The sequence below is a fragment of the Schistosoma haematobium genome, chromosome 3, assembly GCF_000699445.3.
Source record: "Schistosoma haematobium chromosome 3, whole genome shotgun sequence".
NCBI lineage: Eukaryota > Metazoa > Platyhelminthes > Trematoda > Strigeidida > Schistosomatidae > Schistosoma > Schistosoma haematobium.
Window position 1 is genome coordinate 2,801,087 of NC_067198.1, and position 14,096 is coordinate 2,815,182.

General features: G+C 34.7%; 1 protein-coding gene across 1 annotated transcript in view; it reads right to left on the reverse strand.

Annotated features, from left to right (window-relative positions):
• CACNA1C_1 (Voltage-dependent L-type calcium channel subunit alpha-1C) overlaps positions 1-14,096 on the reverse strand; it is a 168,608-nt gene that overhangs the window by 119,634 nt on the left and 34,878 nt on the right. Inside the window, exons 13-16 of the mRNA XM_051212767.1 lie at positions 12,052-12,259; positions 10,730-10,847; positions 8,322-8,607; positions 1,047-1,099 (exon numbers count right to left, since the gene is read on the reverse strand). Of these exons, the coding sequence (XP_051068681.1) occupies positions 1,047-1,099; positions 8,322-8,607; positions 10,730-10,847; positions 12,052-12,259 (665 nt within the window). The remainder of the gene's footprint in view (positions 1-1,046; positions 1,100-8,321; positions 8,608-10,729; positions 10,848-12,051; positions 12,260-14,096) is intronic.

Consider the following 14,096-nt stretch of genomic DNA (forward strand, 5'->3'; position numbering starts at 1 on the left):
TTATTGGCTAGCCACTATCCATCTGTGCTTATAAAAGCTTGTAAATTAAGGCAATATCAAGGCATACGCACAGTATGCATATATGCCAATAACAAGATACAAGCAAAACAACACCAATTGATTTTAAACTCTACTCCATTGCACAAGCAAGCGGTTATCAGGACTCAGTAGCTAAGTGGGTAACGTGATGGCGTTTGAAGCGAACGGTACTGAGTTTGAGTCCCAGAGTGAACACCAATTCTGAGATGCAGGTACATTCAGTTGACGAGTCCCAATTAGGACGAGACGCACGTCCTGGATTCCACTGCTAACCACTATCCATCTTTGCTTATAAAAGTTAATATATTATGTAACATTAGTAATTAAATAAATGTCACACATTTATTTTGAGATTTATTGGAATTCTGACTAATTCTAAAAGAGAAACTCAAAATAAATAGCCAAAAGAAACGTCAGTATTTTTACGAATAACATTTCTAACTGAGCCATGTTTATTAGTTGAAATGGGATGTGACATATACTGTTACAAGACTACTATTACCTTTTTAAATACTACTGTAGTGAACGAGAACACAAGTAGGAACAACCAAAAATGTACTTGAATACAAAATTACAAAATCACTTAGTAAAATCTAAGTAATTCATTTTCAAAGTGTCAATCAATTGTCTCGGACTTCGTTGTTCATTCGTTTCTACACCAATCATTCCTTGTTCTCCTTTTTTTTTCTTTGATCTTTTTAATCTTCTGCCATCAGACATTTCACTTTCGATTGATGATACATACTATTTATATTTATCGACATCAGTAGCACATACCACACTGTATTTATTATTTTGAGAATCAACGCTCATTTATTGCTTTTACCAAAATCCAAATAAATAATCGATACACAAATAACAATTCAGAATATGAATCAATTCCTAGACTATTCACACGACTGATGAAAATCTACACATGAATATAGAAATTGTTCTAATTTAAAGTAAGATTGACAATTAATTAGTTTGAGAATACAAAAGTAATTAGTAATATTTTTCAAATTTACCTCGATCAAACATGCATCGATCAGGATCAGCTTCTTCATTGATTGGATCTAAACTAAAAATGAAAAAGTACATAAATTATATTTAGAAATATAGTTTAACAATGAATTTTTCAGACAAGTAGATGGGGTAGCAATTGGATCACCTCTAGGCCCGATCCTTGCTAATATTTTTCTGACCAAACTAGAAAATGGACCGCTTAAAGACATCCTAAATAAGCTTGATTATTACTGTCGATACACAGATGACACATTAATCATATGTGACGAAAATATCGACAGACAGGAGATGTTAGACGCTTTCAATAATGTCCACCCAGCCATTAAATTCACCAGCGAGGAGGAGAACGACAATAACATAGCTTTTCTGGAGGCCCTACTCTCTAGAATGATAGATGGTTCCATAAAGCGAAATATGTTTAGAAAGTGTACATGGACGGGTCAGTAGACCCATTTCCAAAGCTTCACACCTCTACAATATAAAATAAATTTGGTTAAGTGTCTCAACCACAGAATCAAGTTATTATGTTCTGAAGACAGTGCGGAGGACGAAATAGTTATACTAAAGATCACATTAAGTAATAATGGCTATCACGATAAGTTCGTGAAAAAGTACCTCGTACAAAGTATTAAAAAGAGAAGACATTGCGACACATTCAGTAAAAAAAGACCTTATATCTGAAACTTGACTTTAAAGGCGACATAGTGGGTGATATCCTAACATGTCGACTCAAAAGATCTGTCGAAAGGACGTTTCATGCCGCCAAGTTATACATAACTTTCTCGACTAAACCAGTACTCACACAACTAATCAAGGATAAGTTACCGAAGATGGGCTCCTCCATGTGTATATGCCAATTCAACTGCTCCTGTGGAGCTAGTTACATAGGCCATACTCAGAGGGCTTTATCCTTGCGTGTTCGTGAACATGTACCAGTATAGTTGGGAAAAGGAGTCACCAAATCGATTAACAGCACCATTCTTTCTCACTCAGTAGATAGTGAACATCATATCAAAATAGAGGAAGCTTTCTTTGTTTTATATCAAGTTCCAAAATATCTACCTCAAGGAGCTAGATTACGACTGTTTTACATAGCCGAAGCCATCTGGATCAACTCCAGAAAACCTAATTTATGCATCCAGAAAAAATATAGTAATATTGATATATTACATGGAGGCCTGATTGATTCTTATTTCATTTAATTCATAAAATCAAATGCTATTATGTTTAGAGGTGAGGTCAGTCAGTCAGTCAGTCACTGACTGACTGTATGTACAAGTTAACTCGAAGAATCAAATAATTCTTGAACAACCACCTTCATTCAAACATGAAATTATATTTATTTACATTTTTGAAGTAGAATATTCAAATATTGAGAAGAAAATTAGTTAGTTTCATTCTAAGAATAAATAGAATTCATTGAAGGTTATTTAGAGACTAGATTATTCGAAAGATGGAACAAAACTGTTTAAGGAATAAAAGTTTTTATACATTCTAGAAATCAGTTCATAATCAATTGTCCCAATAACCAGATCAACTCAAGCGGTTTTTTTTCAATTTCCTATGTCAAGGAAAATCTAGATAATTCTTAGTATAATTTGACCTTTAGAAAATCAAATGAAAGAGTCAGAAATTTTCATCATATTACATGTTAGCTGAGAGCTATTGCACTTGAAGTGAATACGATATCACGTAAAACCTGTGAATGGAACGACAGTCGCAACAAAATAACAGGACAAGCTGAACTACTCCACTGCATCCAAGCCGTGCTAACTAGAGGAAGAAGACCAGATTCAGCCCGGGGAAACATATATTTCACAAGCAGCTAGAAGCATGAAAGAACAGGAACACAACTCATGTACATATATATAATGCAAAGATGTCACTGGAAAACGACACAAAATAGCGTAATAAAAGAGGAAATGAACTAGTGACATTTAAGGTTCTTACAAGTGGGGGATATAAACTGAAGGTAAAAGTGGGTGCTTTAGGCACGAAAATGAGGAACTCAAATTTCTAAAATAAAATTCCAAAAATGAAACGTTTACTAAATGATTTCTGAGAATTTAGCATCTCCAAGATTTCAATGAAGGACATTTTTTCCCTTATGGATTTTAATGTTGAAATTACTCAAATAAACGATAAATTGGTCTAACATCTAACGAATAAATTTTGGCATAGATTCATTTTTCACAACTGATTGATCACTTGGTGGCGATCAATATCATGTATGTCGTCCTTCTTAGTGCGGATTGAATGCTATCGACCATGTTGCAATGTGGCCGCCAGTCTAGGTGACTGGACATTGCGTGTACTATATAGTGAGATTAGATGGTAGTTGGAGGTAGTCAACAGGAAACCCTGGATCCGGGTTTCGTGCTACCTGGCACTCGTCAGCAGTGATCAATCAATCGTGATTACATCTCAGTCCTACTGGAGGTCGGTCGCGGCACGGGTAGCTCAGTGGTAAAGCCTCTGACTGTGAAGCTGGGTGACACGGGATCGAAACCGCCAGAGAGCACCAGTTCCCTCAAGATTACAGGTACACTTTGCTGACAAGTGCCAAGTAGCACGAAACCCGGATCCAGGGTTTCCTGTTGACTACCTCCAACCACCATCTAATAGGTCCATTTTTATTAACTTAAAAACGTACAATTTGAGCTATTTATTGAATATAGAAAATGTTTACAGCTTTCGCGTTATACTTGACTATTACGATAGGTAAATCACCCTTAACATTTAGATACTATGAGATTTCAATTATAATAATCATTGCTCATTGTGACACTATGTGACTCTAGTCAGAATCTCATAAAAAGCAATCTTATAATCAAGAATGCAGATTTATTATGCTAACAAGTATCAAACAAATATTAAACATCATACCAATTTAGACCTAAGCAAAAATGGATAATGGCTAGCAGCAAAATCCAGTTCGACGCGTGTTTCGACCCATTTGGAATTCATCAGTTAGATGTACCTGTATCACAGGTTTGAAGTTCACTTCGAGACTCGAAACCATTGCACAAATTAGCGGCTATCAAGATTCAGTAGCTAAGTGGATAACGCGATGGTGTTCGAAGTGAACGGTACTGGTTTCGAGTCCCAGAGTGAACATCAACTCTGAAATGTAGATACATCCAGTTGACGAGTCCAAAATAGGACAAAGTGTTGCGCATCCTGGATTCTACTGTTAGGCACTATCCATCTTTGCTTAGAATACTTGTGAATTAAGGCTATATCGAGGTAATACGCACAGTTTGCACATAAACCAATGAGTGACTGATCAATTACAGTCCGATGGCGAAGGCGAGATATCCATCTATTAATAAAAGGACGAGTATACTGCGCGGCAGTCCGTTCTGTTTTAATTTACGGCAGCGAAACATGGCCATTAAGAGTAGAAGACACTCGTAAGCTACTAGTATTTGACCACAGATGCCTCAGAAATATTGCTGGTGTCTGCTGGGATCACCGGGTAAGTAATAGGGAGGTTATGTGCAGGGTATCAGGGAATGATGGTAAATAAGTCGATGAGGTTGTGAATCTTCATCGACTGAGATGGTTGGGCCACGTGTTATGTATGCCCAAACACCGATTACCACGACGTGCGATGCTAACCGGTATTCGGGATGGTTGGAGGAAAGTTATGAGCGGCCAAACCAAAACGTGGCATCAGTGCTTGAAGTCACTAACTTCTAATCTGAGCCATGTTGGTAGATGCAGACTACTTGGTTGGGGTCCACGTGACTATCGTAACCAGTGGTTGGAGACTCTTGGTGACATGGCTCAGAATCGATCACAATGGCTCAGGTGTATACCCTCTCTGAATTAACTACTATGAATCCGGTGTTCATCTTGTTGTGTTAATGAGGTATGGCAACTTGGACCGATGCATATGTGTGCCTGGTCCTACGTTGTAGCTGACTGACTGACTGACTGACTGGGATAACAATCGGAAGATTCAAGTAAACAATACCAAGTGAATAATACCAATTTAGATCAAAGCTTCAATAAGTACATAAATATACATATATAATTAAAAACGAAAAATTAAATAAACTAATTAAAATTACTAAATTATTCAGAAATTATATTTTTTAATTGTAAACATGGTAATAATATGAATTTAGTACCAGAGGGGTTTTTGTAGATATTACAATCATTTTTAATAGTTGAGATCATAAGTTAATTGAAGCTAGTCCACCATGGAAAACCTAAAAGTACTGAATGGCCGTTTTGTCCTATTGTGAGACTACTCAGCAGTGCATATTCACGACCCTGCCTTACGAAATTCAAACCCAAGACTTATCAGTCTCGTGCGCAAGCGCTTAACTATTAAACCACTGAGTTGATGAAGAGTTCTACAATAAAACGAAACGACCGTTCAGTGATTTCAGGTTTTCTATGGTGGTCTAGCTTCAATTAACTACGATGAATAGAAAGACGTACAAAAAAGAAAAAAACAAAAGCATAAAAAAATAAACAACAACAGTACTATAATAAGAGAATAATTTTGGTTAAACATAAACCCGGAAACAAAATTAACAAAAAAAAAGAAATTGTTGTCAATGTATTAGATACCAAGAAATCAATAATAATAATAATAATAAAGATGATATAGATTTATATTTAAATTCCATAGGGAAATTAAATAAGAATTTAGAAATAAACTAAATTAATCCATTTTATAATATGAAATGAAGGAGATGTAAAAATAAAAAATAAAAATAAAATGATAGAGGGTCTATACAATTTCGGGTTAGCTATAGAGTTGTAAAATTAGAATTTGAAATGTACAGAAAGTAAGCTAATTATTACTTACTTAATTACTTAAGCCTATTACTCCCTATGGAGCATAAGCCGCCGACCAACATTCTCCAACTCACTCTGTATTGTACCTTCCTTTCTAGTTATATCTAATTGTTATTCATTCTTCTCATGTCTGTCTCCTTATCTCGGCATAATGCATTCTTATTTGGTCCTACTCTTCTCCTTTGGCCTTGAGGATTCCATGTGAGGGATTGCCTTGTGACTCAGTTGAGTGCTTTCCTCAATGTGTGTTCTATCCATTTCCAACGCTTATTCCTCATTTCTTCTTCCACTGGCATCTGGTTTGTCCCCTCCCATAGCAGGTTGTTGCTGACAGTGTCTGATGAACGGATCCGAAGTAGTTTGCGTAGACAATTGTTAATAAACACTTGTATCTTCTAGGTGATGGCTTTTGTAGTTCTCCAGGTTTCTGCACCATTCAGTAGAACAGTCTTGACATTTGTATTGGAAAGTCTGCCTTTGGTGTTGGTTGACAGTTGTTTTAACTTCCAGATTTTCTTCAGTTGTAAAAATGCTGCTCTTGCTTTCCCATCCGCGCACCACATCTGCATCAAACCCACCATACTCATTAATGATGCTGCCCAGATATGTAATGGTTTTTACATCTTCCAAATCTTCTACGTCAATTTTGATTGGATTGTTGCATGCTGTGTTGTATCGGAGAATATTGCTTTTCCCTTCGTGTATATTGAGATGTACTGCTGCTGAGTCTGCTGCTACACTGGTCGTTTTCTCCTGCATTTGTTGTTGCGTGTGCAATAGAAGAGCCAGATCATCTGCGAAGTCTAGATCGTCCAGCTGCATCCTAGCTGTCCACTGTATCCCATGCTTCCCCTCAGATGTTGACGTCTTCGTGATCCATTCGATCTCCAGAAGAAAGGAAAAGGGTGAGAGTAAGCAACGTTGCCTGATACCATTCTTTGCCTTGAACGAGTCTGTCAACTGTCCAGCATGCACGACTTTGCAGTTTAATCCATCATAGGAACCTAATCATACTTCAATGCATATTTCTAAATAGTATAAAACTTTTTTTATAAGTATAAGAATTACAAAAATAAGTTATTAACCAAATGAGTTCTAGGAATCTAACATTCCTAACAGGTTTACTTTGTGAAAAATTAACATATATTGTAATGAAATGAGAAATCTGATTTGATCCTATTTACGTGTACTATGATACATTAAAGAAAATTATTGTCATTTACAAATAGAATATAATGGTTTAAGAATTATTTTAGAAAATTATAGACTATTAATTCATACTATAAATAAAAGGACTGATTATAATCAAATTTGGTTAGTGATGATACAAAAACTAACTTATCAGCTAGTTTATCGGTATTTGTATCTACGAAAATTACAAACTGAGGTCTGGAATAATAGACATTAACCTAATGTTAATTATAGCATTGGTTGTCAAAAGTAGCATCAGTCTCGTGATTTTCAAAGAATCTCGTCTTACACTCTCTGTGTTCGATCATCGTTGTCTCCGAAGGATTGGTGACATCCAGTGGCAACACCATGTTGGTAATGCAGAGGTTCGGCATCGTGTGTTCGGTCACAGAGACGATAATGCAATTGGTGTCACCATCTTGAAACACGGAATTCGGTGGCTTGGACATGTTCTACGAATGTCGTCCCAGAGAATTCCACGCCGTGCATTATTTGCCGACTCTGGGACTGGTTGGAAAAAGCGGAGAGGTGGTCAGTGTATGACATGGTGTCGTGGTATGAAGGAAAGCTGCAAAGGGCTGGCTTGTGTTGGTTCTTCATAACTCCCTAGAGACGCTATCAGATATGGCTCAGAATAGAATCCAGTGGCGATCCTGGTGTAACTTTCTTTTACTTTCTTCGTAAAGAGTGGTTGTGTCTTCCTTAACTGAAAGATTTCTTCTCGTTGTACCTTTTCGTTCCCCAATTATTACTATTACTATTATTACACTACCTTACACCAATCTGTTCGTTATTGTTCCCCTTTTCTTTCACGCTCCTTACCTTTTTTCCATTGTCTTTAAATTCTCATTGTTCACTGTGGTGCATACATATTTGGTGCCCTCTTGTACCAATATTTATGTGTTCAAATAATAATAATAATAAAAAACACCATGAGATATCACAACTCTACTAATTGAAGATATTTCAACCATCAGAACAGAGTCTAATTGGTTTAAGTATCTTTTTCTGGTTAGTGTTTTCATTTATAGCAAGGTTCTTTTCTTCGGTATGGGATTGTGAATCACATATCTAATCATTCATCTTTATCTTACCAACCGATCCGAACTTGCTTCAAAACCTACTTTAAATGGTTTTAAGTAATATCAGTTTTTTTTAGCATATTAAAGAAGTTGTCAAATTTAGGTATTATGATAAGGCACTATGAAATATAAATCCTTAAGCTAATGAATCATAATTTAAAGGTATCTAATTTAAGTAAAATATCTTACTTTAATTGATCTAATAATTGTGTAACATCATTAAATTCATGATGTACTTCAGTTAATTTATTTTCAGTAGTATTAGTTATTGTAGTAGATGGTTTTCGATTGTCTACTGATTGATACATTTTATTTTCTTTGTCATTTTCTCCTTCAATTATATCTTCATTTCTAGTCATTTCATTTTCTTTATTATCTGATTTTTCACCATCTGTTTCTTCTTTTTTCTCTTCCATTTGACCAGTATCAGCCAAATTATCAACAGCAATAGCCAAAAAGACATTGAGTAGTATATCTATTTACATGTTATTACTGAGTTAAGGAAATTATTGTCAAAATGGGTTTTGTGGAGATTTTTAGAAATTTCAAAAGTTTAAATCATGAGTCAATTGAAGCTAGACCACCATAGAAAACCTCGAAGCACCGGAAGGTCGTTTCATCTTGGTATGGGACTCCTCAGCAGTGCACATCCACAATCCCGCACCCCGCGGGATTCGAACCCAGGACCTACTGGTTCCGCGCGCAGGCACTTAACCACTAGACCACCAAGTCGGCATCCAACGGTGTTAATGTCTAACAATATATATATATTGAAATTTATATATACTAGCCTTATAACCACACCTTTGTAATAGTAATAATAATAAATAAAAACCTTATAGTTGTAAATGTTTTTAGTCTATGGTAACATAGCTGGAAAAAATGAAGACACAATTTGAAATGGTGGAGATTTGTAGCTCATGTGGAGTGAAGTGTTCACTTCTATCTGAAGTTTGTTATGATGATGTCGTTCAGAAGAACGAGGAAAAGCTGCATGACTAAATCATCCAGCTCATAGAACAAAACTCCATTAAGAAAAGACAATTGTACTGCAATAGTACAACTCACTTGTGTATATCAAAGAAGAATTAAAATTTGACTAAACTTTACAAAGAACAGATAGTGTAGTCAAGTACATGTTTGTGCACTAAAAACTGCTCCCCCTTGTAGAAAATAAGAAAAAATACTGTATTAAAATTATGAACTCTCTCTTTTATACAAATACCTATGACATAATAAACATTATAGATGACACCATTTTTCTTTCCATTATACAAAAGCTTTTAATGAACAGACAGTTAAACACTTTGTATTTAAATGAATAGAACAGAATTTATGAACTAAGAACAAGTCAATACATAGTTTCATTGCTGTTAATTAATTCACAGTCATCTCTTATTATTTATATTGAAAACTCATAATAGCTAGATGTAGAATACAAATATATTTAACATTCATTAGTGTATAAATATCAAAATAATGTGTTTTAGTAAATTTCCTTTTGAATGATATTTGAAAAGTTTACGAAACACCAACCACAAAGTGCTCTTAATAGGTATTACGATGTTCTAAGTTACTTACACCTGTTACACCCAATGAAGCATAGGCCGCTGACTGACCTTCTACAACTCACTCTGTCCTGAGCCTTCCTTTCTAGATCTATCCTATTGTTGTTCATTCTTTTCATGTTCGTCTCCATTTCTCGGCATAATGTATTCTTATTTGGTCCTACTCTTCTCCTTTGGCCTTGAGGATTCCATGTGGGGGATTGCCTTGTGACTCAGTTGAGTGCTTTCCTCAATGTGTGTTCTATCCATTTCCAACGCTTATTCCTCATTTCTTCTTCCACTGGCATCTGGTTTGTCCCCTCCCATAGCAGGTTGTTGCTGACAGTGTCTGATGAACGGATCCGAAGTATTTTGCGTAGACAACTGTTAATAAACACTTGTATCTTCTAGGTGATGGCTTTTGTAGTTCTCCAGGTTTCTGCACCATTCAGTAGAACAGTCTTGACATTTGTATTGAAAACTCTGATGTTTTCCATAAGGTGATAATAATCTCTTAAACTTAATATCGTAACATAAACTAAAATACAATATCTATTAAAGGTTTACTTTAATTAAATACATATTAGGCATAGAAATCAATAATGAATATTATGTAACACCTAATAGTGAATTATTACAATCATTTCAAACTTTTTAAGCAAAGATAGTTAATGGTTAGCAGTGGAATCCAAGACGAGCGTTTCGTCCTAACTGGGACTCGTCAACTGAATGTACCTGTATCTCAGAATTGGTATTCACTCTGGGACTCGAACTCAGTGCCATTCGGCTCAAACGCCATCACGTTACCCACTTCGCTACTGAGTTCTGATAACCGCTTGCTTGTGCAATGGGGTGAATTTAAATTCAATTGGTATTGTTTTACTTGTATCTTCCTATTGTTATTTAAGACTTCAATCGATCAGTCACATATGCCAACATCAGACTGATCAATTGTAGTCCTAAATATTAATGGGAGGATACAAGTAAAGAAAAAATCAAGTGAATCATTTCAAAGTTATGAATGTAAAAGATTTTACAGATAAAGGATACAATTTCCACATATAAAAAGTATAACATAATATAAACAGACCATAATACCAACACGACTATTTGAATATGAACGAATTCCATTGTACATAGCTTCATTCCAATCTTCACTAGTTAAAATCTAAGTTCAAAAAAAAACAAACAATAGAATCTAAGGAACCATAAAAAAAATTAATCAATTTTAGTAACTAACACGTATGAAGAGAAAATTTCAAAGAATTTGACAGAAGAAAAAACAAACAAAACAGTAACATTATTCAAGAATGTTGAACAAACTGTTTAGTGAATCGCGTTATCTTCAATTGAAGGTAAATACTAAATAATTAAGATGTAAATGAATTGAATTGATTTATTATATAGAATAAAATAGTTTGAAGAAAGATATTAATTGTTCTTATTTAATTAACATAAGATCAACTAGGATTGAAATTTTATATTGACAACTGAGATTAGCTTTTATTATATTTCGGTACCTTAATTCATGGGTTCATTAGTGTAGTTAAGAATGATTAATGTTAAAATTCGTTAATTTAACATGAGGAACTCGAACCCAGGAAAATGGGTCTCGCGCTAACGCTTAACATCTAGACCATTAAGTTGTCATTAGTTAATGTTCGACAATAATAAGAATTGATTTATTTATTAAAACGTTTCAGCATTTCTTAAAATGATATTTACAGACAAAGAAAAATCCATTTCAGAATTAATAAAAGCTGTTGAGTGGGCGTTACTGAGGAGTCCCACAATAAGACAAACCGGCCGTCCAGTGCTTGCAGGTTTTCCATTGAGGTCTAGTTTCAATTGACTCATGATCTCAACTATTGAAATCACTACAATATTCACTAAACCCCTTCTGATATTAATCAACATATGCTCACTTGTGACTGGCTTCAAAAGGTATATCCTGGAGTTCTAGTGGGAAGCAGTGACCAGTGGAATTCAATCAGGTCTGTTGTGAGATATTAACTCACTGAAGACAACGCTGAATGTGTAGCTCAATGTCACGGATTAGTTGAAGTTAGAGATTAACACCATTGGATCCCGGCAGGTTCAGTGGTCTAGAAGTTGAGTATTCGCTCGCCAGACTGATAGATCCTGGTTTCGAATCTCGCGGGGAGAGATCGTGAATGTGCACTGCTGAGGAGCCCCACCATAGGACAAAACAGCCGTCCAGTGCTTCCAGGTTTTCCATGGTGGTCTAGCTTCAACTGACTCATGATCTTAACCATTAAAATTACTACAATCTCCATAAAACCCCTTCCGATATTCAAATATTATTTATCGATAATGATAGATACATCTTTTTAAAAAGAAAAGATACTCACTTGAAAAACTGTTATAAGTGATTGATAAAAACTATCAAAATTTGATCTTGGCTTTTCTTCTCTTGGAAAATTAAATCTTCCACCAAATAATTGCATACCAAGTAAAGCAAATATGACAATGAATAAAAATAATAGAACTAATAAACTAACAATTGATTTTAAACTAGCTAATAATGAACCAACTAGATTACGTAAGCTACTCCAATATCTGTAAATGTAAAGTAAAAAAAAGAGAAAAAACAAACAAACAGATAAATATCGGATGGGTTTTGTGGAGATTGTAGTAATTTCAATGGCTAAGATCATGAGTCAGTATATCGGTATATCCTGGAGTTCTAGTTAGAAGTAGTGACCAGTAAATTTCAACCAGATCTGTTGTGAGGTAGTAATTCACTGAAGACAATGGTGAATGTGTTGCTCAATTTCGTGGATTAGTTGAAGTTAGACATTAACATCGTTAGATACCGGTCGGCTCAGTGGTCTAGTGGATAAGTGCTCGCGCGCGAAACCTATAGGTCCTGGGTTCAAATCTCGCAAGGGGTGAGGTCGTGGGTGCGCACTGCTGAGGAGTCCCACAATTGGACGAAACGGCCATCCAGTGTTTCCAGGTTTCCCATGGTGGTCTAGCTTCAAATGACTCATGATCTTAACCATTGAAACAGATAAATGTTGATTTGTGATGAGATATAAAGATATTGTATAAATTTATGTGGAAACCACATTCATAGAATTATGTATACTAGCTGTAATAATTAAGTAGTTAAATAGAATAAAATTAAATACAGCAACAACAAAAACAACTAAAGTGTAAAAGGGTACTTGATCAGAATTCACTTACATATCAAAGTAATATATAAATTGATAGTTTCAAAGGTTTTTCACGCATTTCATTCAAACAACTAAGGTATATATATATATATATATATATATATATATATATATATATATATATATATATATATATATATATATATATAAGTGTATTTCGAATAGTGTAACTTTCATAACTAAATGGTGACTTCAACTTAATTATAATTTATTCAAGATGAAGGAAGATTATAGTCATTAAAAGTAAATCTATGAAATTTGTCACTTTCCTTAAACCAGTGATCCTTAAGGCTACACACTCATGTTTTTCAAAACAAATAATTACTTTATAAATTGGATAAGTTATAAAGGGAACTAGATAATCTACCAGTTTTTAGGAAATATATTCATCTGTGCGAGAGACTGATAGGTCCTGATTTCGAATCCCGCGAAGCGGAGTCGTGGATGCGCACTGTTGAGGAGTACCACAATAGGACGAAACAGTCATCCAATGCTTGTAGGTCTTCCATGGTGACCTAGTTTCAATTAATTCATGATCTCAACTATTGAAATTACTACAATCTCCACAAAACCCCTTCTGGTATAATGTTTTTAATGAAATCATTCATATTACAAGGTACGTAGTAGTTAAATATTCCATGATTTTGTATAAGACGTATGCACAAATCTCATCAATACTACATGTTGTTTATTTAAGAGTCAAATTTTCATTTAAATGAGGTATAAAAAGCTTCACGAATTGAGGAAGGTATTCACTAGTTACTGATTTCTACTTAGTCATTAAATCCAATATGATTAGTGTGAAAATATAAAAAAAATTCTGGCTTCAAATATGTACATATAAATGTAAATCACCAAACAGGAATAAGCATTAGTTCAGTACTCTCTATGTTAGACCTGGTGAAACCAAACGAAATAATATGTTGTTTCAAGACCAAGCAGATCAAACTCATTCGAAAGCTAGCATTATGGTTAAGAAATTGAATTTTGCCGGACCAAGTAGATTGCACTAAATGTTCTGTCCGAAACAGTACGGCAACTTATAACTATCCATAAATTATGTACATTATCGATCAAATTTTGTTTTGTTTTTTCTCTATAGATAGTTAATAATTGAAGAGGAGTGAAGAAAACAATATAGGAGGTTGCACAGTAAATTGAAAAACAACTTTTCTTTGGATAGATAGTGAACTATTTTTGTAACATAAGCTTTTCCA